At 48.1% G+C, this 25,807-nt stretch overlaps 1 protein-coding gene across 5 annotated transcripts in view; it reads left to right on the forward strand.

The window, feature by feature from the left end:
- The first annotated feature begins 629 nt into the window (after positions 1-629).
- FERMT2 (FERM domain containing kindlin 2) overlaps positions 630-25,807 on the forward strand; it is a 53,743-nt gene continuing 28,565 nt past the window's right edge. For 3 of the 5 annotated variants that reach the window (XM_059474685.1, XM_059474686.1, XM_059474687.1), the window contains exons 1-2: positions 1,489-1,785; positions 21,570-21,803. In XM_059474685.1, the coding sequence (XP_059330668.1) occupies positions 1,629-1,785; positions 21,570-21,803 (391 nt within the window). In that variant the 5' untranslated portion in view covers positions 1,489-1,628. Of the gene's footprint in view, positions 686-1,487; positions 1,786-21,569; positions 21,804-25,807 lie in introns of those variants that run through there. The other 2 variants (XM_059474684.1, XM_059474683.1) reach the window with 2 other exon arrangements.

A 25,807-nucleotide genomic window follows, 5' to 3' on the forward strand; every position in this document is an offset into this window, starting at 1 on the left:
GCACAGAGTGACCCATGCAAAGGTTTTATTAGTATTGAAGGTATTAAAGGTATAGTAGGTATTAAAGCAAAAGAACAGCCTTGATAAATATCTCCATTATATTATAAATATCTCAATTTTAATGGCAAAGTGAAAATTGGAAAAATTTTACCATCCTGTTAAGAGGTTTTGTTGCCTGTGCAGAGCCAAAGCAACCTGGTCTAGTGGAAGTTGTCCCTGCCCATGGCAGGGGGCTGGAACCAGATGGTCTCATGGTCCCTTCCAACCCAAACCATGCCATGATTCCATGGTCCTAAAGCTCCCACTGCCATTCACCAGGAACGTGGGAATGGTGTTCCTGGCTGGCAGAGCCATCCCCGAGGCTGCCAGGGCGGGCACAGCTTTGCTGGGATGTGACTTCCCATCACCTGGCACGGGGCAGGATACATCCAGAGCGCTGGACCTCAAAGCACAGCCCCTTCCGCGTGTTGGATTTTCAGGAAGCGCGGTTGCTTGGCGGGATGTGTGTATCACTGGGTGGAGGAGCTACAGGAAGCGGATAATATTTTTTTTTCCTCCATTTGTGCCGGTTCAGACCCTTTTATTTAAAGACAGTTCCCATTTCCCCATATTCACACGGATTATGAGGATGGAGGGAACCAGCTCATCTCCCAGCCTCAACGGGGGCACGGGCTACTATGCCAAGGTAGGGTTTTGCTGAACGGGAAGGATTTTTCCTATGAATTTGGGGGCAGTGCTAAAAAACTCCCCAAAGGTTGCAGAGTGGGCACGGCTGCCATGTAACCCACGCGGGTTTGGGATGCCAGTGTTCCTAATGGATGCTCTCCGGGCTGGCTCCCGAATTTCCCACTCTGGATGCCCTGGAACAGCGGCCACGAGCTGAGGCAGGCAGGGCTGAGCAAAGCTGGGTCGGAATGAGATAAACTGGGATGAGCTGAGCCGGGATGAGGAGGGCTGGGCTGGGCAGAGCCAAGCCGGGATAAACCGAGCTGGGATAAACTGGGCCGAGCCGGGGTGGGCAGAGCCAAGCGGGGATAAACGGAGCTGGGATAAACTGGGCCGAGCCGGGGTGGACAGAGCCCAGCCGAGATAAACTCGGTCGAGCCGAGATGGGCAGAGCCCAGCCGGGATGAGTCGAACCGGGATGAGCCAGGCAGAGCTGAGCCGGGATAAACAGAGTTGTGTTGAGCCGGGCCGAGCCGGGCCAGGCACAGCCGAGCTGTGCTGGGCCAGGCCGGGCCGAACCGGGCCGATCCCAAGCCGGGCCGGACCGATCCCGGCCGGGCCGCCCCCCGGCGATTCCCGGATGTTGGAGCGGCCCCCATTTTCTCCGTCCTTCGCTTCCATAAAAGGCCAAGGGGCCCGGCAGCCACAGGCGCGTTTTTCCTTTAATTATTATCCCCCTCCTCCTCCTCCTCCTCCCTCCCTCCGCCTCCCGCTCTGCCCGCCCGCACTGCCTCTCCCGGGCGGCCCCTCAGGAGCTGCGGCGGGGTCCCGATCCCGCCCCACCGCGCCCCCAGCCCTCCCCCGGGGCGCGGAGCGGGCACAGCCGGGCCCATCCCGCCGCCGATCCTGATCCCGCTCCCGCTCCGTGCCGGGCGCGGCCGGCGGCGCAGGAGGCCGGGACCATGGCGCTGGACGGGATCCGCATGCCGGACGGCTGCTACGCGGACGGGACGTGGGAGCTGAGCGTCCATGTCACCGACCTGGGCCGCGACGTCACCCTGCGGGTCACCGGCGAGATCCACATCGGCGGCGTCATGCTGCGCCTCGTCGAGAAGCTCGGTGAGTGCCCTGGGACCCCCCGGGCAGCCCGGCATCCTCCCAGTGCTCAGCACCCTGTTCCAGTGCTGTGCTTTAACTCCCAGCACCCTGACTAGTGCAGTGCCCAACTCCCAGCACTCTGCTCCAGTGTTGTGCTTTAGCTCCCAGCACCCTGCCCAGTGCAGCGCCAGAGTACCCAGTTTAGCCCCAGCACTCTGCTCCAGTGTTGTGCTCCAGCCCCCAGTACTCAGCTCCAGGATTGTGCTCCAGCTCCCAGCACCCTGCCTAGTGCAGTGCCCAGCTCCCAGCACTCTGCTCCAGGATTGTGCTCCAGCCCCCAGCACCCTGCCCAGTGCAGCGCCAGAGTACCCCAGTTTAGCCCCCAGCACTCGGCTCCACTGTTGTGCTCCAGCCCCCAGCACCCTGCCCAGTGCAGCGCCAGAGTACCCAGTTTAGCTCCAGCACTCTGCTCCAGTGTTGTGCTCCAGCTGCCAGCACCCTGCCCAGTGCAGTGCCCGAGTACCCCAGTTTAGCCCCAGCACTCTGCTCCAGTTCCCAGCACCCTGCCCAGTGCAGTGCCCGAGTACCCCAGTTTAGCCCCCAGCACTCTGCTCCAGTACTGCTTCAGCTCACAGCACCCTGACCCAGTACCCTGCTTTAGCTCCCAGCAGCCCTGCTCCAGTACAGTGCTCCAGAACCCTGCTCCAGGACTTTATTTTTGTCTCCCAGCACCCTCTCCCAGTACTGGGCTGTAGCTCCCAGCACCGTATCCCAGTCCTGTGCTCCAGAGAGGCTCCCAGCATCCTGCCCCAGTGCTGTGTTTTAGCTCCAGCACCCTCTCTCAGTACTCTGCCTTAGCTTCCAGCTGCAGGGAGCGCCCCAGGCCCCCACACCCTGCCCTAGCCCCCCATATCCTGCCCAGGCTCTCCCTCTCACCGATTTCACCACCCCGTTGCCTCAGCCCCATCCGCCGGCTGCTGCACTCCCGGGGTTTTACACAGAGTTCGGAACCAGCTCCGTTTTCGGCTTGGAGCTGGGGGTTTGTTTGGGGGCGCCCCACAATTTACACCAAAACTCCCTCCTGAAGTTTCGTGCGAGCAAAGCGCTTCCAAAGAACCCATGGGGCGATCGGTGGCGTGATGTGGGCCGGGGGACCTTGGGGACAGGGCGGTGTGCGGTGGCTTTGGGAGCACACCTGGACAAAGGGCCCGTTTGTCCGGGACGCGTGGGAACGCCGGGCCGCGACCGGGGCTCGGCTCGGTCCCCGCCGAAAGCGGGGAGCCCCGGAACCTCCTCCTCCTCCCCCTTTGTCTTTTTATCGGTTCTTTATTGCTCGGCTTTGTTTACTCAGCGGTGCAGCCCGGGCTGATGGCTGTAATTGCTCAAATAAAATATTAATTGCGAGGTCCCGCGCGTGCCTGCGGCTGTGGGAGTAGCGGAGCTGTCAGCTGCAGGTCCCGCTCCAATGCGGAGCCAGCCCTCGTGTGGCTTTAAAAAAAGCCCATCTCTTCCCCCGTGCTTAGGTTTTGATTTATTAATTATCTCGGAGTCGCAGGAAGGAAGAGATGGATATAAATGGATATAAATACTCTGCGTTTCCAAAGGAAGCGAGCGCTCGCATCAAAGGGTCTTGTGTTGGAGGTAGCCTGAACTCCCCGAAAACTTGATTTTATTCTGGTTGTTGGGTTTTTTTATTATGATGGTTGTTTTTGGGTTTTTTTAATTAAACGCTGGAGGTACAGAAAGTTTTGTTGAAGTTCAGTGGGGAAAAAAACAAACCAGCTTTCTAGAGGTGATAAAAAATCCACTCGTGAGTGAAGGCGCGATGCTCCCCTCAGTGCCGGAGCAGCTCCAGGGCCGGAGCGTGTGTGGAAATGTGGAAAGCCAGGCATGTGCACGGGGCCGGACCTAAATTAGCCCCTGACGTAATCCATCCCCCCCGAAATGTGTGCCCGGATCCTCTCCACTTGTTAAATTAGGGATTGTATGAGAGGGAAGGAATGCGGCGGCGGCGTGGGGAGAGAGAGGGGCTCAGCCCCAGAGCCTCCCTTCCCGCCATGGTCACATCCATGGAGATCTCCAGCTGCTGCCTTCCCTTTCCCCTTGGCTTTCCTTGCCCAGCCGGGCTATACGTATTCAGTTCCTTTTAATCTTCCTGCGTGTCAGCTCTTCCAGCCCTCTCATTATTTTTATGGCTCTTCTTTGAGCTGCTGCCAGCTGAGCGGGGTCGGGTGGGACGGGGCTCGTTCCTCATCCTCTCCCCTGCTCCTCAATGCCTCCCTTCATCCAGCCTCTGCATCGATTCATTTTGCAATTTTTCCACATCAAAACTCTTTCCCTGCGTTTTTAACCTTTTCCTCTCTGTCGTTCCTCTGTTTAATTCCTTACTTTGACAACTTTCAGTGTTAAAAAGAATTATTCTTCTCCTGCCAAGCAGATTTTCTGCTGTGAGTTTTAAGGAAATTTCCTAATAATTAAGTTTCCTTGCAGTTTTGTGCTTCCCTGTGGGATGCCCCACACTGTGGGGGATGGAAGGAAGGCGGGTCAGTGCCTTAGGCTGGGATTTGCATGTTCCATCCTTTGGGACAAATCCTTTGGAAAGGGGATTTCTGTGGCCTGCCTGGAGTTCCACTGGAGTTTAGGACATCAGTGACAATCTGCAGCAGATCAGCCACACTGTGGTTGCAGGGTAGGAAAAATGCCTTCCCTCCTCCCAGCAGCAAGGAGAGCTTGGAAAAGGGGAAAAAAAAAATCTTGATTTGTAAATGTTCCTACAGCATTTATTGATGCTTGTAGGAGCAAGAGTGCAGTAAATATCCTGTTGGAATGAAGCAGGAGCCCAGCAAAGTTTTTCCTCCTTACATTCAGGGCTGCGGATATCCATAAATCCCATGGACTTGATTCCTGCATGCACAGAGCTGCAGTTTGACTCTTTAGGAGCAGGCAATTAAAATCTGTGGCTGATGCAGGCAGGGATTGGAGGAAGCCCAAGCAGCAGATAGAGATTCTGGTAACTCAAGTGAATTGCAATGACCTGTTGGCTCCCCTGTTATTCATCACCCGCTGGATTAAGCCACTCCATTAATTGAGCCGTGCCAAGTTCTTGGCAAAGTCATCCCTGAAAAATAAGCAGAAAACTGCTGAGGTTTTAAGAGCAGCAGCATTTAGTTGCTCTTTGAAGGCTGGGGTCTGTACTGGAAACTGCTGGTGCTCTCTCAGGGTTTTTTAGGAATTTTGCCACTATTGACTTACAAACAAAAAAAAAAAAAAAAATCAAGCGAGGTTTAAAATCACTGGGAGCAGAGGAAGGAAGGAAGTGAACGCAGGTTATTGTTGTTGTCAACTTGAGGCTGTTTTAAACACATGGAATTAAAAAAATCCTGCTTTTTTTTTTGAAACATGCTTGGGAGGAGCTCTGTGGAGTTTGTGGAATTCTGTGGGATATATGGGGGATGCTCTGTCTGGTCATGGGAATAAAGGAATAGCTGACAGAAACAGGGCAAGGGGGACAAATGGTGTCTGGCAGAGGCACAGCCTAAGACAGATGACCTAAATGTGCACTGAGCAGATTCAGAAAGTCTGTGATAGAAGTTTTGTGATGGAAATGTGGATTTCTCTCTGGGATTGGGTGGCAACTCCAGCTCCCAGGGTTTGCTGGGAACACTGAGCACCTTTTTGGGCTTTTACCTGAGGAAAATAGATAAGTGGGTAAAGAAAGAAAAACACCAGCAAGATTTGGAATTATGGATGTCCTTCTGGACCAGAAGGGTTAAGGATGGGTAACATAGTGGAATCCCTGTTTTAGTGACCTGCTGACGTGGATAAATGTCAGAGCAAACCCTCTGCCCACAGACAGGCTGATAATGACATCTCCTGAAGCCTTGGGGTTTCTTTTTGTGAATTGAAGGTGGGATAAGGTTTGTGCAACTGATTTAACCTCTATTGTTCCCTTTGGCAGCTCCTCCTCTATCTCTTTGTGTCACCTGGGAGAGGGTGGGATGTCACCTGAGGACTGGCACAGGAATTGTCCCGTGCAGTTTGGGTTGTAGCACTTCAAGCTCTTTTTTAAAGTGATTTCAGCCTGCAGATGTGTCTGGGATTCACCCCAGGGGCTCTCTTCACCATTAAATAGACTTTGCTGTGTTATCTTCCAAGGATTTCAGCTCCACTCCTTGCAAGATCAATTCTAAATATTAGTGTTATTCTGCCTGTGAAGCCTCCTCTCCTTAATGGACCCCTGACAGGTTTATGAATAAAACACCAGCAAAGTGCAGCGTCATTGATTTGCCCAGGTTTGTGTTTGAGGTTTTGCAGTGATTATAAACACTCCAGGCCCTCGTGAGACTGGCTGGGGAATTTTTTTTTGCCTTGCAACTGGAATGAACTCTTAGAAACAGCTTAAGGCTATGGGGGAGAAATGCAGAGTCCTCGTCCCAGCCCATTCCTGTTGAGAGCACAAGGCAGGAGGAGGCTGCAGGGCTTGTCTTGTAGGTGGCTTGTTCCCTGTGCTTTGGATTTTGCTGCAATGCTGCTTCCAGATATGGGAACCTCATAGGAAGGACCTGGAGTGAATCCAGAGGAGGCCATGGAGCTGCTGCAAGGGCTGGAGCCAGGCTGGGAGAGCTGGGGGTGCTGCCCTGGAGAGGAGAAGGCTCCAGGCAGAGCTCAGAGCCCCTGGCAGGGCCTGAAGGGGCTCCAGGAGAGCTGCAGAGGGACTGGGGACAAGGCATGGAGGGACAGGAGCCAGGGAATGGCTCCCAGTGCCAGAGGGCAGGGATGGGTGGGATTTGGGAAGGAATTCTTCTCTGGTTGCCCAGAGCAGCTGTGGCTGCCCCATCCTGGCAGTGTCCCAGGCCAGGCTGGACAGGGCTTGGAGCAGCCTGGGACAGTGGAAGGTGCCATGGCAGGGGTGGAATGAGATGGATTTTAAGTTCCATTCCAACCCAAACCTCTCTGGGATTCTCTGACTGTAGCCACCCTTCCCAGAATGAGGTGTCTGAGCATCCCTGCTCAGTGCCAGGTGAGCTTGGGGTGTTTCCCAATCTGTGCCCACAATGTCACCTGGGCACCTTCACCTGGGACTTCCCCAGCTCCTCATCTGTCCCTCATTGCCCCCTTCTGAGAAGGGTTTTTTCCTTCGAAATCAGTGCTGGTCACTCCTCAGTGTTGCTTTCCAAGTGCATGATGACCATGAGAGGACTCCAGGTGCCATTCAGTCCTTAGGGATCTGTTTGTGTCCCCTCTGGGGCTGATGCTGAGACCCTTGTCCCAAATAATGTCACAAATGGGGATGGTGTTTGCTGTGCTTTGGGCAGGCACTGACCCCGCTCCAGATTTCCCTGGAAGATTTCTTCCCAAGCCTTTAAACAGCAAATCCTGCCCAGCTGGCAGTGGGATGGTGAGCACAGAGGGGATTTGGCACCTGCTGAGCACCAAAATCCTCCTGCTCCAGATCCTGGCAGGATTTTGGGCTGTTCTGGGTTGGAATTGGTGAATTGGTACCTCACTGGATGCTTCCACTTCAGCAGCATCCTCCAGGAGACCAACAGAGCTGCTGCCATTCCAATTTCCTTAGTGCCACTTGATGAATTAATTGGGGATTCACCCTCCAAACAGCACATTTTTGGTGACATATAGTGACGCCATGCACATTTTTGGTGACGTTAAGTGACACCAGTGCTGTGAGCACACCCCCCCAGCCGTGCACACTGATCAGTGAGGGGCTGCCTCATTCCTTTCCATCCAAATTTGGCCTCCAGGAAGCTCCAACGTGGGCTCAGCTCGATGGTGGCTCACATAAAGTGCTCTTTGTGAGCCTGAGTGGAATATTCAGCTGAGCTGCCAGTGAGCAGAGGAATTCAGGCTGGGGGGAGGTAAAACCCACATAGAGGCAGCTCTGAGCTGCAGTCACAGCCATTAATATCTGTATTCAGAGTGGTGATGGTTCTTTAAGGGCAGAAACAATAAAAATTTTATTGTTATTTATTAATTTTTAATTCCCTCACTGTGAGCCGTCTGATTGGGCTGGAAAGAGCTCTCAGGTCCCAGTGGGAGGGGAAGGAGCACGGGGTGGGAGTTGGTGTTGGTGCTCCTGCAGATCCCAGAGCCTGGGTTTGCCACACCACAGACAGGAAATTGTTGGGGTTGCTGCTCCCACCCAGCCCAAATCAGCAGTTTCCTCTTCCAGCTCCCTCAGGTTTCGATTTGACACAAGGCACGTGGGGAAGCTGCTGTGGGGAGCTGAAAAATCATAGAAATCATCCCATTCACACACTTCCCCCTTTTTTTTTAATCCTTTTTTTTTTCCTTTTTCTTCCATTCTTCCTCTCCATCAGGGCTTGTGTTTCACCCAGGCATCTCCTGGGTCTGTCTAAACCATACAAAACTCCAAGAAATTGTACTCAGAATGGAATCCCTGGAAATGCTAGAGGCCATGTTGGACTTGGAGGACCCTGGTCCACTGGGAGGTGTCTCTTGGGGTGGAATTCAGGTTTTTAAGGTCTCTTCCAACCCCAACCACTCTGTGATTCCATGATTCAGCAAACCAGCACCTGGATTTTAACCCTTGGTCTTTGATGTGATTAAAAAAAAAAAAAAAAAAAAAAAGGATTGTGGATAAGTGCCTGAAATTGTGGATGTGGGGAATGTTTGCTGAGTTGGGAAAGATGAGGGATTATTTGCTGTGCAAACTTCAGTTGTTTCAACATCACCAGGGACACCAGCACTGCCAGCTCCTGGTTTGGGTGTTGGAGGAGTTGTTTTAGTGGTGGTTTTCCTGACAGATGAGGGGAAGGAAGGAGATTTACAGCCCTTGTGGAGCTCACTGACTTCAGCCCTGGGTGTGCTTGGGGGAAAAAGCCTCGTGGTGTGAAAACATCCTGGGGGAAGCTGCATTTCTTCGTTCTCATTCTGAAATGTGAATTTACTGATTGCTTAGAAAGGGGCAGAGAAACAAGACTGAGCAAAACTCAGCTGGCAGGATTCAGTTCTGAATGTTCCAGTGGCTTTCTGGGGTTTATGATAGGTAATTTGGAAAAGTGCTGAGACCTCCAGATTCCTGTTGGGTGGAATTTTAGCAGAGTTGCTGTAATTTTGTTTTCTTGCCCAGGTTTGCTTTTGACACATTGCTGTCATCCAGGCTGAAGCTCCTACCAGGTAGAACTGTTGGGAGCGCTCAGAAGTGCTGAGAAAGTGCTCAGAAAACCAGAGGAAATCTTTTTTATTTATTTAATTTTTATTTCTGGAGAATTTGTTTTGGTTTTTCTTTTGCTCACCCATTTTCCAGTGAGGATGCAGTGGGAGCTGCATCCTCGCTGGAAAATGGGTGAGTAAAAGAAAAATTCAGATGTGAACCTCAGCTGGGTGCATGGCATGGCCCTGTGCCAGCACTGATCCCCCTCTCCCAGACCAGCTGGGATCTTGGGACATCTCCACTTTTGGGTGAAATGTGGCTGAATTTGGCCAACAGGTTGAGAACAGCTCTGGGAGAGGATGCACACAAAAGAGGATGCACACAAAAGAGGATGCACACAAAAGAGGATGCACATAAAAAACCAGCCCCACCAGCTGAAACCTCCACAACCTCAGCTGATTTTTAGCTTGCAGAACATCCTGACACCACCCAAAAAAATCCATCTTGCCAATGGATTTTAAATCTCTTCCCAGCCCGTTAGACTTGCTTGGCTGCTGGTTGTTCTCTTTCTTTTCCCCTGCTCCCTGCACTTGTACTTGGGGAAGGGTGAATTGCTGAAACTCCAATTCAGTTAGAAAGTCAAATTTTATGAAATTACCTGGAAAAAGCTCTGTCCCTGTCTTGCTCAGCTTCCCATCCTGGCTGATGCTCCTCAGAGCAGCTCCAGAGCTTCTGCAGCAGGAATTGTCCCCATCCCTTGTTATTGTAACTTCTTCAGGCTAGGTCTAATAAGTTTTTGGAGGTTTATAATACACCTAAGATAGCTCAACTATCTTTGGAGGCATAAAAATTAGCAGGATGGCTTCTGTTGTAGTGTTGGGAACAAAAAGGTTGAATGAAAGGCAAAATAACAAATAGAAAAACTGAGCTAAGTGCTAAACGTTTTTACTCTTAGTAAAAACACTTTACAAAAGCAATTAATTCCTCTATTTACTTCTTTTTCTAGTTCATTGCTCAAGCAGAACTTTTTAGCTTCTGTCTAATTAGCTATCTTTAAGTTTGAGGTAAAGTCTCCTGAGTCTTATGAAGTGTCTTTTCATTTAATCAAAAAGAAAACCTTTTGAACTTCTTTCCTTTTAAGAAGACAAAGGTGGTTTTGTCACTCCATCAACAAAGAGCACACTCCTACAATCCCTCAGAGCACACTCCTACAATCCCTCGTGTCCCTCGTGTCCCTCATGTCCCTCATGTCCCTCGTGTCCCTCGTGTCCCTCATGTCCCTCGTGTCCCTCATGTCCCCCATGTCCCTCATGTCCCTCGTGTCCCTCGTGTCCCTCGTGTCCCTCATGTCCCTCATGTCCCTCGTGTCCCTCATGTCCCTCATGTCCCCCATGTGCCTCATGTCCCTCGTGTCCCTCATGTCCCCCATGTCCTGCCCCACGGCTTCAGTGCCAGGATTTGGGCTGTGATGGGTGAGGCAGATCCAGGCTCAAGGCTGGGGGTGTTAAAGTCCTTTAAAAGTGTTTTGAGTTCATTAATGAACTTTGCTGAACAGGTAGAAGCAAAAAGAAATCATGGAATTACAGAATGGTTTGGGTTGGAGGGAGCGTTTCATTCCGCACTGTCCCAGGCTGCTCCAGACCTTGTCCAGCCTGGCCTTGGACCCTTCCAGGGATCCAGGGGCAGCCCCAGCTGCTCTGGGCACCCTGTGCCAGGGCCCTGTTCTTCCAGCCATGATCCCACATGGATCTGTAGGAGAAGGACCAACACTCACAGCTATGAGCGGGGTGAGGCTGCCTGAGCCATCCTCGGGGCTCCAAAGGTCACTTCCCAGGGATCTGAGCTTCAGCCAGGGATTAACCATCGCTGAAGCACTTGGGGAATTGCCTGGTGAGAGGTTGGGAATTCAGGTTGCCCATCATTCTCCTTTCCCTGCCTGATGCTTCCTCCCTCCCAGCACACATCCTCTGGCTCCCTTGCTGGCTGTGATGTCTTCTTGGCAGCAGCAGCTCCTCTGGCTTGCACATTCCTTGGGGATGAGTCAGGACTGCAGGCTGCTGTCACCCTGGGACACTTGTCTTTTTTGGAGAGGGAAGGGAGCATGGTCCCTGGAGAATTCCTTTCCTTTCCTTTCCTTTCCTTTTCCTTTTCCTTTTCCTTTTCCTTTTCCTTTTCCTTTTCCTTTTCCTTTTCCTTTTCCCTTTTCCTTTTCCTTTTCCTTTTCCTTTTCCTTTTCCTTTTCCTTTTCCTTTCCTTTTCCTTTCCTTTTCCTTTCCTTTCCTTCCCTTCCTTCCCCTTCCCCTTCCTTCCCTTTTCCCTTCCCCTTTTCCCTTCCCTTTCCTTTTTCCCTTTCCTTCCTTTTCCCCCCCTTTCTTTTCCCTTTCTCCTTCCCTTTTCTTTCCTCCCAATGCTTCCATTCCTTAATCAAATTTTCTGCCATTCCTCATGATTCCATGGAGGCAGGAGCAGCCAGTGAAAGCCTCCTGCTTGATCAATGTGGGGGAGCAGTTGGCAAATCAGGTTGTGAAGATCCTGTTTCAAAACAAATCCAATTAAAAAAACCTCACTAATCCACCCTTGCTTTCCTTTCTCCCATGCCATAGAAAAATGAGTAATCCACATTTCTCTGGGTTGCTGGTGCAAGGATTTGAAGGAATTCTGCACAGCACTGGCAAAGACCTTCCTGAGCCCATCAGTGCTGGGTAGCTGAGGTGACCTCTGGAGAATTCCCCAATATTCCAGCTGGGTTCAGCATCACTGGAAAATTTCTCTCCCTGCTCATGGGTTTATACAGGATTTGGGTATGGCTGTGCAAGCATTTAAATGGAACATAAAGCTACCAAAAATCCAAAAAGCTAAAAATTATAGGGAAAATTTTGCAGGAAAATGTGATGCCACATCCGTGGAAGTGTTCAAGGCCAGGCTGGATGGGCCTTGGAGCACCCAGGGATAATGGGAAGTGTCCCTGCCCATGGCAGGGGAGTGGAATGAGATACAATCCAAGTTAATAAACTTTCAAATAAGCTATCTGAGCAATCCTGTTAACACTGGAAAGAGCTTCCTTCCTCGAGTTTACTTTAGAAACAGAGTGGCTTTCAGGCTTGTCAGGATTTGCTCTTCTCCCTGCATCCCATGGGCTGAGCATCTCGAGCCCTGCACTGCCAGGAGCAGCATTTTGGGACAGTTGGGGTTGATGCATCATCTCTCCAGGACTCCAGTTACCACCCCCTGCCTCATCAGGACACAACTTTCCATTGCAGAGCTCACTTAGAATCCCAATAAAAGCCACCAAAAGAATCCCACATCTCTTTCCAGCAGCCCTTCCCTCGTTAGCAGCAGACACTCCGTAATTCCCTGAGCAAGGACAGACACACGGAACATCCACATGCAGCCCTGCATCCCAATGGGCTCAGTCTCCTCCACTGGGCTTGTTTTTTGCCCTCCCTCCTCCTTTTTTCCTTGCTCTTAAATCACTTTGTGCCACTGCACAGGGGCTTTGGCATCAGGGCTTTGCCATGAGCCTGTGCCCTGGCACCAGGATAAGAGGGAGGGCTCCTCAGCTGGGGTCGTGCTCATGGAATCACAAGGCTCTTTTTGTCCATGTTTTGTACTTTATTAAGTCAAACTATTTTTTCATGCAAGAAATATTCTTCTGAGACTGAAATACCAGCACAGGTCCATCTTTTTTTTGCGCATCTCCGTGGGTGGGTGTGGATCTTCTCCTGAACATTTGTTTTCCTGAAACTGCCCGTTAGGCTTTTTTATTTTTCCCCTTCCCTCCTCCTTTTTTCCTTGCTCTTAAACCACCTTGTGCCACTGCACAGGACTTTGACATCAGGGCTTTGCCATGAGCCTCTGCCCTGGCACACTGAGATAAGGAGAGGTCTCCTCAATTGGGTCATGCTCATGGAATCACAGAATTGGGCACAAGGCTCCTTTTGTCCATTTTTTAAACTTTATTAAGTCAAACTATTTTTCATGCAAGAAATATTCTTCTAAGACTGAAATTCCAGCATGGCTCCATCTTTTTTTGGGCACTTCCAAGGGTGGGTGCAGATCTTCTCCTGAACATTTGTTTCCTGAGAATGAAGTAAGATGAAATTTTTGCATGGGCAGACAGTGATAAGACAAGGGGGAATCTCCTCAACTGGGTCGTGCTCATGGAATCACAAAATTTGGAACAAGGCTCCTTTTGTCCATTTTTTAAACTTTATTAAGTCAAACTATTTTTCATGCAAGAAATATTCTTCTAAGACTGAAAATTCCAGCATGGCTCCACCCTTTTTTGGGCACTTCCATGGGTTGGTGTGGGTCCTCTCCTGAACACTTGTTTTCCTGAAAATGAAGTAGGATGAAATTTTTGCGGACAGTGATAGCACAAGGGGGAATGATTTTGGAGAGAGGAGATTTTTAGTTCCAGCTGACTCCTGTTGCAAACACAAGGCAGGAGGAGGCTGCAGGTGTCTTGTTCCTTCTGCTTTGGACTTTGCTTCATCCAGATTTGAGATCTTGGTAGGAAGGACATGGAGCTGGTGGAAATCTAGAGCTGCTGCAAGGGCTGGAGGCAGGCTGGGAGAGCTGGGGGTGCTGCCCTGGAGAGGAGAAGGCTCCAGGGAGAGCTCAGAGCCCCTGGCAGGGCCTGAAGGGGCTCCAGGAGAGCTGCAGAGGGACTGGGGACAAGGGATGGAGGGACAGGAGCCAGGGAATGGCTCCCAGTGCCAGAGGGTGGGGATGGGTGGGAGATTGGGAATTGGGAATTCCTGGCTGGGCTGGGATTGCCAGAGCAGCTGTGGCTGCCCCTGGATCCCTGGCAGTGCCCAAGGCCAGGCTGGGCAGGGCTGGGAGCACCTGGCACAGTGGGAGATGTCCCTGCCTGCCCATGTGGGGCTGGATGAGCTTCATTGTCCCTTCCCACCCAAACCATCCTGGGATTCCATGAAAACGATGGTGAGAGTTGCCCATGGAGGCAGATCCAGGAGGATTTCAGGTGCCATTCTGTGTTATCCATGGATAGAATCCCTTCCACAGGTCGTGGCTGCTGTACAGGCTGTTTTCCATTGCATGTGTCAGATACGTGTGGGAGATGTGATTAAACCCCCTCTCAAGTCCCATCAGCTCTGGGAGCATCAGCTTGTCCTGGCTGCAGCTTTATTACATCAGTCTGATGATAATTTTATGGGCTGTTTATCTCCCCATTTCAAAGTATCATTTTTCAAGTGTTGTGACCAGAGGCTGGAGGGATTTTTGTTCCATTTTGAACTTTGCTCTGCAATTAAATCCCCGTTGGGGGATGGAGGGGACTCTACTCCAGAAAGACTCCCATTTTCCTAAAATTACAGTTTTTGCCCCAGGACAGTGACTGTGTCACCCAGCAAACACATCAGCAGTTCTGCTGGACTTGTGATAACTGAAAATAGCTTTGTTTTTAAATTTTTTTTTTTGCTCCATAATTATCCTGTAAGGAGTGGCTTTGGCACGTTTAAAGGAATTTGGGTTTCCAGAGGTCAGTGGGAGCAGTGAGGACATTGGAGGGAGTGGGGTCAGCTACACAGATATATGAGTTTTACACCTTATATATATAAAATAAGTAACCAATATGAATAAATATTAATAAAAATAAATAAATATTTATTTTAAGAAAAATCTTTCAGTAACTCTCTTGGCTGTTGGGGTCGTCCAGGGCAAGGAGTTGGGCTTGATGATCCTTTTTTATCCCTGCCAACTTAGGATTTTCTTTTCCCTTTTCCCCTTTCCTTTTTCCCCTTTCCTTTTTCCCCTTTCCTTTTTCCCCTTTCCTTTTTCCCCTTTCCTTTTTCCCCTTTCCTTTTTCCCCTTTCCTTTTTCCCCTTTCCTTTCCTTTCCTTTCCTTTCCTTTCCTTTCCTTTCCTTTCCTTTCCTTTCCTTTCCTTTCCTTTCCTTTCCTTTCCTTTCCTTTCCTTTCCTTTCCTTTCCTTTCCTTTCCTTTCCTTTCCTTTCCTTTCCTTTCCTTTCCTTTCCTTTCCTTTCCTTTCCTTTCCTTTCCTTTCCTTTCCTTTCCTTTCCTTTCCTTTCCTTTCCTTTCCTTTCCTTTCCTTTCCTTTCCTTTCCTTTCCTTTCCTTTCCTTTCCTTTCCTTTCCTTTCCTTTCCTTTCCTTCCCTTCCCTTCCCTTCCCTTCCCTTCCCTTCCTTCCCTTCCCTTCCCTTCCCTTCCCTTCCCTTCCCTTCCCTTCCCTTCCCTTCCCTTTCCTTTCCCTTTCCTTTCCCTTTCCTTTCCCCCTTTTTTCCTCTATTCCCCTCTTTCCTCTTCTTTGTCCTTACCCTTCCCCATCACTGCTCTCCTGCTCTGTGTACCAAATTAGCCTCCTTTTTTTAGTATTTCTGGATCTTTTTCTTAGGATTTTTTAGTATTTCTTTTTTTCTTATTTACCGTCTTCCCTGATTTTCTTAGTGCTTTGAGGCTGTGCCTTCCCCTCTCCTGGACACACAGAAAAGAAACACCCACACAAGATTCTGTGCTATGAATTTTGATGGTTGGTAGTGGTGATTTTTTTTTTTTCTCTTTTCTTCCGCTTTCAGCCTTAAATTTCTCTTTTTCCAAAGTTTTTAAATCCTTTTGCCTTGTTTTCCATGGGTATCGATTTCAGTGGGTATGGATTACATCCCCAGGGAGCAGGAGAGTGTCTCCCCCATCCCTGAGCTCACCCAGGGCATTCCCAGCTCTTTATTGCTGGAAATCTCTTTTTCTTTCAAGGATTTTTTCTCCTCCTCCAGCTTCCCAAGAGGGGTGTGGATGCAGCCAACACCCAGCCCAGGCCTTGGAGAGGCCCTTGGAGCTGTGAGGGCTGGATTAAGGTGTTATCAGCAGGAATTTGTGCTTCAAAGTGCTTTAATCAGCTGCCTGCACTCTGTGCTTTTTGTCCACATCTGTATTTTTTCAATTCAGTGTGAAGTGCACATTAACTTTAAATACCTAAATCATAAATTTAAAAAAGTGAGCACTTTTATTTTAATTTTCGTATAAAAACCTTTGAGGAGTTTCAGCCCATCTGCAGCAAACTCAGTGAAAAGGTGGAAAACTTGGGGTTGGTTTTGTGTAGATTATCAAATACAAAAATTACTTTTTGCAAGAAGAAATGCTTGGCTTTTGAATTGGTTTCAGTCCCTGCATTGTATCTTAGATATATATATATAAATATATATAAAAATATATATTAATATATATATGTGGATATATTTTATATGCATTAATTCTGTGTGTTTATCTATAATTATATATAATTATATATTCATATAATTCAGTTTTGTCTCTTATATATACACATATATATATATGGGGTAGATGTTTATGTATATGTTTATATGCATAATAGATCTTAAATATCTTGTATTTATATATATATAAAAATACAAGATATTTAAGATCTATTACATATATATATGTAATATATATAACATATATATACATTATGTATATATACATATGTATACATATATATACATTATGTATATATATACGTATAGATGTGTATATATATACATAATATATGTAATAAATATATACATACATATAATAATACATATATAATATATGTAATACATGTATATTTTATATGTATATATAAAATATATAAAATATATAAAATATGTGTTTAAACATATGTATTTGTTAATTAACTTACTTTTATATAGATAAATTTGAGCTAATGGAAAGGCATTTTTTGCCACCTCAGCTTCCCAAGTGTGCCTAGAGCAGAGCAGGGATAATCCTGATTAAACCCACCCCTGGGTAAGAGCCAGGAAAGCTGTGGAGCTCATTCTGCTCCTGTGGAAAACGCCCCCAGTGTTTTGGGCTTTGGCTCTGGCACCTTTTGCTCCAGAGGGGGATGGTCCTCTTGGGCTGTTCCTGTGGGAATGCTGAAGATTGAATCCATTGCTCTAAAAGCCTTCATTTTTAATTAAGGAATGATCATTTTTAATTAAGGAATGAGCTGCAACCTCTGCTGCAGCTGCTTCTGCTGCCTCTCTGAAGGTGGAGAGAATTCCAGGGAAAACAGCATCAGCTGCAAATCCTCTGTTTCCAAAATTCCACCAAAAATCCGTGATCCGACCCAGGCAGGTTTGCAGAATTCTTCCTCAAGCTTATACAGGAAATTTTAAATTTTTTATTATTTACCCCAATATTAAGGTGATGGAGGCATTTGCAGGGTCTTGGCTGCCCTGTGGATTTAATCCTGGATGTGGCTGTGAAGGGGAATCTGATGATTCCCAGGAAAGCCTCCAAATACCCATCCAGTGGGATTTAACCATGCACTGGGAAGAAGGAAAAAAAGAGATTTATTCAGTCATATCAGAGCTCTGTTGTCCTGAGCAGTGCACGGAAGGAGAGCCCATCTGCAAGAGGGGATATCCCAAAATAACAAGGAAAATTCAGTGTTTACACCGTGCTGGAGACTTGTATCCTCCTGCCTGTGAGTCCTGAGCTGGCCTGGAGGAGCTGCCAAGTGACAGCAGAGCTTCTGCAGGACGGAGCTTCAGCAGCTGCTGCAGCAGGAAAGGGACCTTAAAAAACCTGGATTGGCAGAGCAGAGTGTTTGGGAGCAGCCAAGTGCTGGGAAAAATGGGATTGTTGGATTATGGCCTTTTCTGACCCAGGGATGGGGCAACTGAGGGGTGTTTTAAAACTTCTGTTCCATTTTCAGTCTCATGTGAAGGGTGAGACAATACAGATGTTATAATTCACACCATCACAATCAGAAGCTAATTATTTCCTAATTACAGTACACTCTAAGTGTTTCTTGGCCTATCAGCTTTTGCTACACCATGATGTAAATGCCTTAAAGCCAGTAATCTAAAATTACCCTTATAAGTCCTACTACAATGCACCTTTCATAATTCTATTTCTTCAAAATACCTAATCTTGTTTACAAAACTACCCTTTAAAACTTATTTCTAGTTCCATTTCAATGCACCTTTCATAATTCTATTTCTCCAAAATACTTAGTCTTATTTACAAAACCATCCTTTAAAACTTATTTCCAGTTCCATTTCTCAGCAATGTCTATCCTATTCCTTAGCATTTCTAAATCAACATTTCTTATCTCAAAGTTTACATGCAAACATATATTACGTGAGTCTTCTACATTAAAAACTTTAATTTTTTTCTACAAATCCATTTCCCACATGGGACAAATGGGCTGCCAGGAAGGGCTGCCTGGATTTTCTTTGCCCTTCACCCAGACTGAGCCTTGATGCTGGAATTCTGATTGTGTTTGTGGGTCTATGTGAGACAGCCAGCCCGGAGTTAAAGCACACCCTGTGTGCATCTCAATTCAGATTTATTGCTGCTACATCCTCTGTGCATCTCAATTCAGACTTGTTGCTGCTTGGATTCTAGATTTCAGGGGATTTATTGGTGGCTGTGGGAATTGAAATCTGCAGTTGTAATTCCTGCTGGACAAGCTGGCGGGATGTGACTGTGTGGATTGAAAGCTGAGGATGTTTCAGGTTTAAAACACTTCAAGAGCAGCCCTTCACTCCTCCTCTGGCTGTTCTGTCCTCACAGAGGCCTCTGCAGGCATTTGTGTGATTTAAGATGCCTCTCACATTCCCAGCACTGTCTGAATGGCTTTCCAAGGGGAGCAGCCCCGTGGGTTTTGCTGTACAAAACATCCTGGACGTCCCTCGTGCACGTTCCTGCCTCTTGGCACAGCTCTGGGAGGCAAACGAAACACCAGGATCTGCCTGGGGGGAAAAAAATAAAAATCACAGCTGGGTTTGCCAGCCCTGCCAGGCTCCAGGGGTTTGGGTTCAGGCTGCAGGGGAAGGTGGGGGTTTATTTTGGAGGCCGGGAAGGAAGTGCTGTGCTTCCCTTTCCGAGGGTGTTGCTGCTGGGGTTGGGCTCTTGGAGCTCAGTCCCAGCTCCAGCTGGTGCTGACAGCTCCAGCTCCCCCATCCCTGCTGCCTTCACCTGGGGCTCCTTGCCTGGGAGGGTGGCAGTGATTTCTGGTCACCCTTGCATGTGTGCAGCTCATTTAATGGAATCCTGGAAGGGTTTGGCTTGGAAGAGAGCTCAGAGCCCACCCAGTTCCACCCTCATGTGCAGGGACACCTTCCACCATCCCAGGCTGATCCAAGCCCTGTCCAGCCTGGCCTTGGGCACTGCCAGGGATCCAGGGGCAGCCACAGCTGCTCTGGGCACCTGTGCCAGGGCCTCAGGGAACAATTCCTTCCCAATATCCCATCCATTCCTGCCCTCTGGTAGTGGGAAGCCATTCCCTGTGTCCTGTCCCTCCCTCCCCTGTAAATAATCTCTCTCCATCTTTCTTGTGGCTTCCTCAGGCACTGCAAGGCCACAGTTAGATCAACTCACAGCTGCTTTTCTCCATGCTGAGCAATCCCAGCTTTTCCTCACACAGAACTGCTCCATCCCTCTGCTCCTCCTGCTCTGGGCTCCCTCCAGCAGCTCTGTGTCCATCACATTCAGCAGCTCAGAGGAGCTGCTGGATCCTCAAACACCTCTGAGATCTCTAACCTGTAGTAAATTTCTACATTCCAGGTCTGGGATCTCTAAGGTGAATTTGCAGTGCTTGGAGACTCACCTGAACTCTGATAAATGAATGATAAATTGATAATAGTTGATAATATGAATAAATTGATTAATATGGTAGGTAGATAAATATGAAGTAGCCAGTGCCTGGTGGTAGTAGATGGGAAGAGCTTGAGCTGAAATATTCAGCGTTGCTGTGCAGCTGTAACCCCAACAAATCAGTTACTCATGAATTGGGACTCTGGTGAAGGTTTATAAACCTTTGATCAGGTTTAACCAGGCTGCTGGCATTCCCTGGCCTGCAGGGATTGCTCCAAGCAGTCCTGGATCCCTTGCAAAGCACCCAAGGCTCTGGTCAGGGTGTAAAACTCAGCTCCACAAAGCAGCTGCTAAACATTTGCCAGCCTCTTTTATATCTAACTACCCCGTGGGACAGGCACAGACCTTCCCCTTCCTGCTAGAACCAGCATCTCACTGTTAATTGAAAGTGTTAATTACTCTCAGGCCCAGAGTGTTGTTTTTGTGCCTTGGCCTGAATGGTTAATCAGCAGTGTAAACCTAAATCCCCTTCTGTTAGGCATAAATGTTACTCATTCCAAATGCCTTTGGTTTTTTCCTCCCCCTGATTTTTGGTGCCAACTCGTTCAGCTTTCAGTAGGGCAGAAGTTGGACTCCATCACCAGAGTCCATTGTAATGATTTCTTGGATTTTTTTCTGGGTAGACAAGGCTTGTGCAAGTTTGCATGCTTTTCTATATTTGGTTTTGTTTAATTTGATTGTACAAAGCTGTTGAAAAGTCCAGCTGAATGTTTCCACTTTCTGCAGAGCTGATTGTGCCATCAAGCCAGGAGTTCAGAGGGGAAATCCAGCTCCTGCTGGGTTTTCTCAGTAATCCCAAGCTCCAGATCCTGGTTTGAGATAGGGACAGACAAAAGTTCATTTGTCACCTTGTTCTCATCTCAGCTTAGTTCAGATGTGGCTCGTGGGGACAATCTTCACTCTCACAGGATCATGGAATATCCTGGCCTGGGAGGAACCACGAGGATCATCCAGTCCAACTCCTGTACAGGACACCAGGAACCCCAGCATGGTGTTGGTGCTGGATGGTGTTCCTTCAGTCCCTTTGGCATTGTGTCTGCTGGGACTTCACCTAATCCTGGAAATTCTCCAATCCTCTGGAATTGCTCCTGCCTTTCTGGCTGGTGCCCTGTGGTGCTGATGGATGGGGACAGGAGCTGTTGGAATAAATGTCAGCTGGTGGTTTGAATTTGGGTTAAACTGGTGTTTCATGGTGGAAGTCCAGGATCACAGAGGGATCTGGAGCTGAAAACTGAATTATTCTATTACTGAATATATTACTATATTATATATAACTCCATTCTCTTTTCTGTGTGGTGGAAGGACATGGCACGGTTATTTGTTGTCAGAATGCTCTGCAGGGCCAGATGTTGGTGAAAAATATTCCAGGTGTTAGGGAAAATATTGCACAGGGTTTATCTCTTGGAGTTATCACCATATTTTGCTTCCCCAAGTGCTTCCCAACCTGCAGGTGACCTCCAAGGACCCCATGGTTACATCCCTGCTGGAAGGAGATGTGGCTGTTGAGTTTTCTTGGTCATTTGTGAGGCAATTTTTCATTTCAGTAGGGAATTTTTAGGGTTTTTTGTAGAAACTGAAGGTCCTGTTGAATTCTCCTTGCAAAACTCCTCCTGCTTCTGTTTTCCATGTGTGCCAAGGTGGTTGGGCTCACCTTGGGATAGCACAGGTGTCCTGGATGGTGGGGAGAACCCCAAGAATTGATAGTTAACCCCAAAAACTGTGCAAAATCCTTGCTGGGAGAAGTGTTGGGTCACTCATGACCCCTTGGCTTCGTGTTCCAGGTGGGATCACAGCCAGGCTGGTGATCCACACACACGCTGAGTCTCATCTTTATTTTATGCCTTGGATTCCTCCCTGCTTTTATATCCCATCAAAACACTATTGAATACAAGCAGTTCCTTGTATCCAGAAAGGGCTGTTGGGAGTTTTTTGGATCCATAGTTCCTTCTCAGGAAAGGAGAAAAAAAAACCCCAAAAACTTTAAAAACTCCTTTTGTCCTCGTTCTGGTGCCGCTTTTAACTGGGGGGAAAATGGCTTCTTTGTTGCAGATGTCAAGAAGGACTGGTCTGATCACGCTCTGTGGTGGGAAAAGAAGAAAACTTGGCTCCTTAAAACTCACTGGACGTTGGATAAATACGGGATCCAGGCGGATGCCAAGCTCCAGTTCACCCCTCAGCACAAACTGCTGCGCCTGCAGCTGCCCAACATGAAGTACGTCAAGGTCAAAGTCAACTTCTCTGACAGGGTCTTCAAGGCTGTTTCTGACATCTGCAAAACCTTCAGTAAGTGTTGAAAACCTCCCCCCTCTTGAGGAGTTTTCTGGTTGGTTTGGCTCCTGCCTTTGCTCTGGTGCTTGTCCTGTAAATTTGATAAATTTTTGGTGTTTTCTGGCTTTGGGCACTCAGGAGTTGCTTGGACATCAAACAGCCCAGGTGTCTTCTTTTTTTCCCTTCCAGATCTGCTGTTTTGTGTGTAAATACTTCAATAACAGGACCAATTGAGCCAAAAAGTGATTAAAAATGCATTTTTTTGTGCTGAATTCTCTTCCATAGCAGAGCTGCCCTTGGGTTTGTCACAGGTGAGGTGGTACCAGCCCTGCTTGTTATTCAGACTGGTTGTGATTTTTTTTTCCCCCCCTGCAAATTTATGTGGTGGATGAAAAGCAGACCCTGAAATGGGAAATCTGCCAGCCCTGTGGGTTGTCTTCTAGTGGAAAATCATATTAGAGAGTAAGTGGTGATGCTCCACTGTAAAAGTGTCTGGTGGAGGGAAGGAGCTGAGTCTTGCTGTCTCCTCTTCACCCTCATTTCCTGGTGGAGGAGAAGCCCATGAGAAAGGAGACATCATTCCCTACCAAGTATCATTTTTTTACCCATCTTCACCAATTCCTCATCCCAAAACCCAGTGTTTCTTCCTTCCCACCAACAAAAAACGCAATGAGGAGATGGCAACTCCAGGAAGCACTCCATACTGGAATTCTCCCCTCCCAAAAGGGCCTGCAACCCATCCTCAGCTGTAGCAAATCTGTTCCTGCTCTCAGAAGGCAGCTGAGGTTACTCTTGGCTGACCCAGTTGTTTGGGGAGGCAGGAGGAGCTCATCCCTACGTGCAATGTCCAGCACATCCGTGGTTTGCTTGGTATTTTTAGCTGGTTACGGAGCTTTGCTGTTGCTTTCCTGTTTTGTTGTTTTATGTTTTTTTTTTTTTTTAATATAAATATTGGGCAATTTCTCCTTAAAATAGAAAAGGCTTAGCCAGCATTGTGTCTGGGTGGATTTTGCTTCCCCCACCCCCATGTCCCACATTTGGGCATTTGGGATGTCGTGCTAGACAGGGAGGTCCCAGGCTTGGACGCTGATGAATCTCTCCAGCAGTGACTCACGTCAGGAAATTCTGATATGCTTCATCACGAGACAGGAGATCTGTCACTGATGCTGTCAGAACTTTGTGTGGGTCTCAAGCAGCCTTTTCTTCCAACTTCAGAGCTTTTGGTGGATTTATGACCAAGCCAGCAGAATAATCCTGATATTTAAAGGTTTGGGAGGGGGGAAAAGCCTCTGGGATAGCAGAGGTTGGAGCTGTGAGCAGGCAGCAGGGACACATCCATCCAGGGTGGTGCTGACTTCCCTTCTGCAGCATCTGAAGTACTGAAATGAAGTTCCTGATTGTGGGGAAAGCAGGGCTTTTACTGGAAATTTCACTTTCCTTTGAGTGCCTCTCAGCAGCCTGAGCTGTCTGAGGACAGACACAAGCTGCAGTGATTAAGTTGTTTAGCCCTCCCAGTTGTGTTTATTGGGAGCCAGATGTTCAGCAGAGCTACTGGGAAGATGATACATGAGCTTGGCATCAGCCTGGGGGAAGAGGGACTGGGATGTGGGGGTGCAGAAGGGCTGGAGTTGGAGGGGCTGGGATGCTCTCCCCAGAACCAGAGAGTTATAAATACAAATTATGTAAAATACATTTTATGTAAGTGTTAAATTGCTCCTATAGATGTTGAAATACCACTATGTATAGATGTCATATATATATAAAAAATATATATTTTTTTATATATAACATATATATATTATATATGTTATATATATCTAATATATTATATGTATTAAGTATATTTATATACTTAATACATATGTTATATATTAGTATAATATATACTTATTTATATACTTATAATTTATATACTTAATACATATATTATATACTATATATATATATACCCATATATTATAAATATATATATATTTCATATTAGGATCAAAATCTTGGCTCTGAGGGTGCCCAGAGAAGCTGTGGCTGTCCCTGGATCCCTGGAAGTGTCCAAAGCCAGGCTGGACAGACCTTGGAGCACCCTGGGATAGTGGAAAGTGTCCCTGCCATGGGTTGGAATGGGATGATCTTTAAGTTTTTTTCCAACTCAAACTATTCTGTGATTTTGTGATTCTATGATTTTCCTTTTCTCCTCCCCATTTGTGTTTTCCTGCCCCATTTTATTTCATTACGTTTCCCTGCCCTCCTCAACATCCCTGCACAGAGCTCTCCATATTCCATCTTAATCAAGCTAATTGTCTCTCCAAGGAGAACTGAGCAGATATTTCAAGGTGGAAGGGAAGGTGATCCCAGCATAGTCCTTGTCTCTGAAATGCCTTGGTTTCTGAGCTCCAGGGAGGTCAGGACAGAGCTGTGCCTGGGGGTTGATCAGATTTTGGCTGTACCTGTTTGCTGTCAGTGCCCCTGGACCATTTAATGACACACCTCAGTAACTGCAGCACAAAGCATTACCAGTGAGTAACTGAAGTAATTCCTGATGTTCTCAGGCCTCTGGCTGGTTGTATTTATAAAATCCTCACTACACCAGCAGGAACACACATGGATGAATTATTTAAGGCTGTCTTTTGCTTCTGTTCCCTTTCAGTTGTTACCCAGAGGTGTGACCCTTGGAGAGTGGGGTTGATTTTTAAAGAGAAGTCTCTGTTCTTGTGCTGAGGGAGGTTATTCCAAAGGGCAGCTCCCCAGGGCTCCCAGGGAAGATGCTGGAGCCACTCACACATCCCTCACTTTCCTGGAGGTCGTGTGAAGCCGGAAAAAATCCCAATCTCAGTCCCAGTGCTGGATTGCAGCCCCTTGATTCCCACAGCAGCCACTCAGGAGGGTTGAAGGCAGGGATTGACCCTGGCAGGCACGAGGAGAGGAGCAGGCAGGGCATGGCATGGGCAGCCCTCATCCAAAGGGTGGCCTGGAACCCTGCCCAGGAGCAGCTGCTGGCAGGCAGCTCCAGCCTGAAGGGCCAGCTTTGATCTGCAATTAAAGACCAGAGAAAGAGAAAGTAAAACCTCAAATTTTTTTTTTTTTCTTTTTTTTTTTTTTTTCCCTGAGCAGCAGGGATTTATGCTTCCTGCCTGGCTGGCAGTGGGACAGGGGGGTTGGGATGGGGTGATCCCTGCTCTCATCATCCCACTGGGAGATAATTCCACCCAGAAAACTGCCCATCAATTACCCAACTGCAGATTGGATGGGCTGTGATGCCTTGTGCAGGCTGCCCTAGAGCAGAGGCTGGATGGAGTTCCAGAATAAAGCAGGGATTTATTCAAAGCATCTCCTCCATGGATGCACCTTGGGCAGCACCAGAGCCCAGCCAGGGCTGCACCCAAGATCAACCAAAATGGCCCCAAAATGCACGGCCGGGCACGGGCTCTGTCCCTGGGATCAGTTCTGCTCCATTTGCACCTTGCAGTTCATTGTCCCATTCCAGCTTTAGCCCCTGCAGTCCCACCCTGCTTGTTTTTCTCTCTCCAGCCCACGGGGTTTGTGCTGTGGGGCTGAGATTTGGGTCATTTGTCCTTGGTGCCCAGCTGGAGCAGGAATTGTTTTGTCTCCCTGCTCTGTGCACAGAGCTCACCATCCCCTCATATGGAGATCAGACCCTCACACTAAAGCAGCACAGAATGTGAAAAACAGAAAAGCTGAACCTGAGGTATCAGCTGCACTCAGCATTTATTGGTGTGGGTGGGAATATCCTCATTGAAGGTGGGATTTGGGGAGGTAAGAGATGCTCACCCATCATCCAACGTAACAACAAATGGAAAAATAGTCTTTTCCTACAAAGGAATTCTCAGCTGTGAGGGCAGTGAGGGTGCCCAGAGCAGCTGTGGCTGCTCCTGGATCCCTGCAAGTGTCCAAGGACAGGGCTTGGAGCATCCTGGTGTAGTGGAAGATATCTTTGCCCATGGCAAGGAACTGGATGATCTTTAAGGTCCCTTCCAATCCATTCTGGGATTCTGGGATGGCTT

This window comes from Ammospiza nelsoni, chromosome 6, assembly GCF_027579445.1.
Source record: "Ammospiza nelsoni isolate bAmmNel1 chromosome 6, bAmmNel1.pri, whole genome shotgun sequence".
Taxonomy (NCBI): Eukaryota; Metazoa; Chordata; class Aves; order Passeriformes; family Passerellidae; genus Ammospiza; species Ammospiza nelsoni.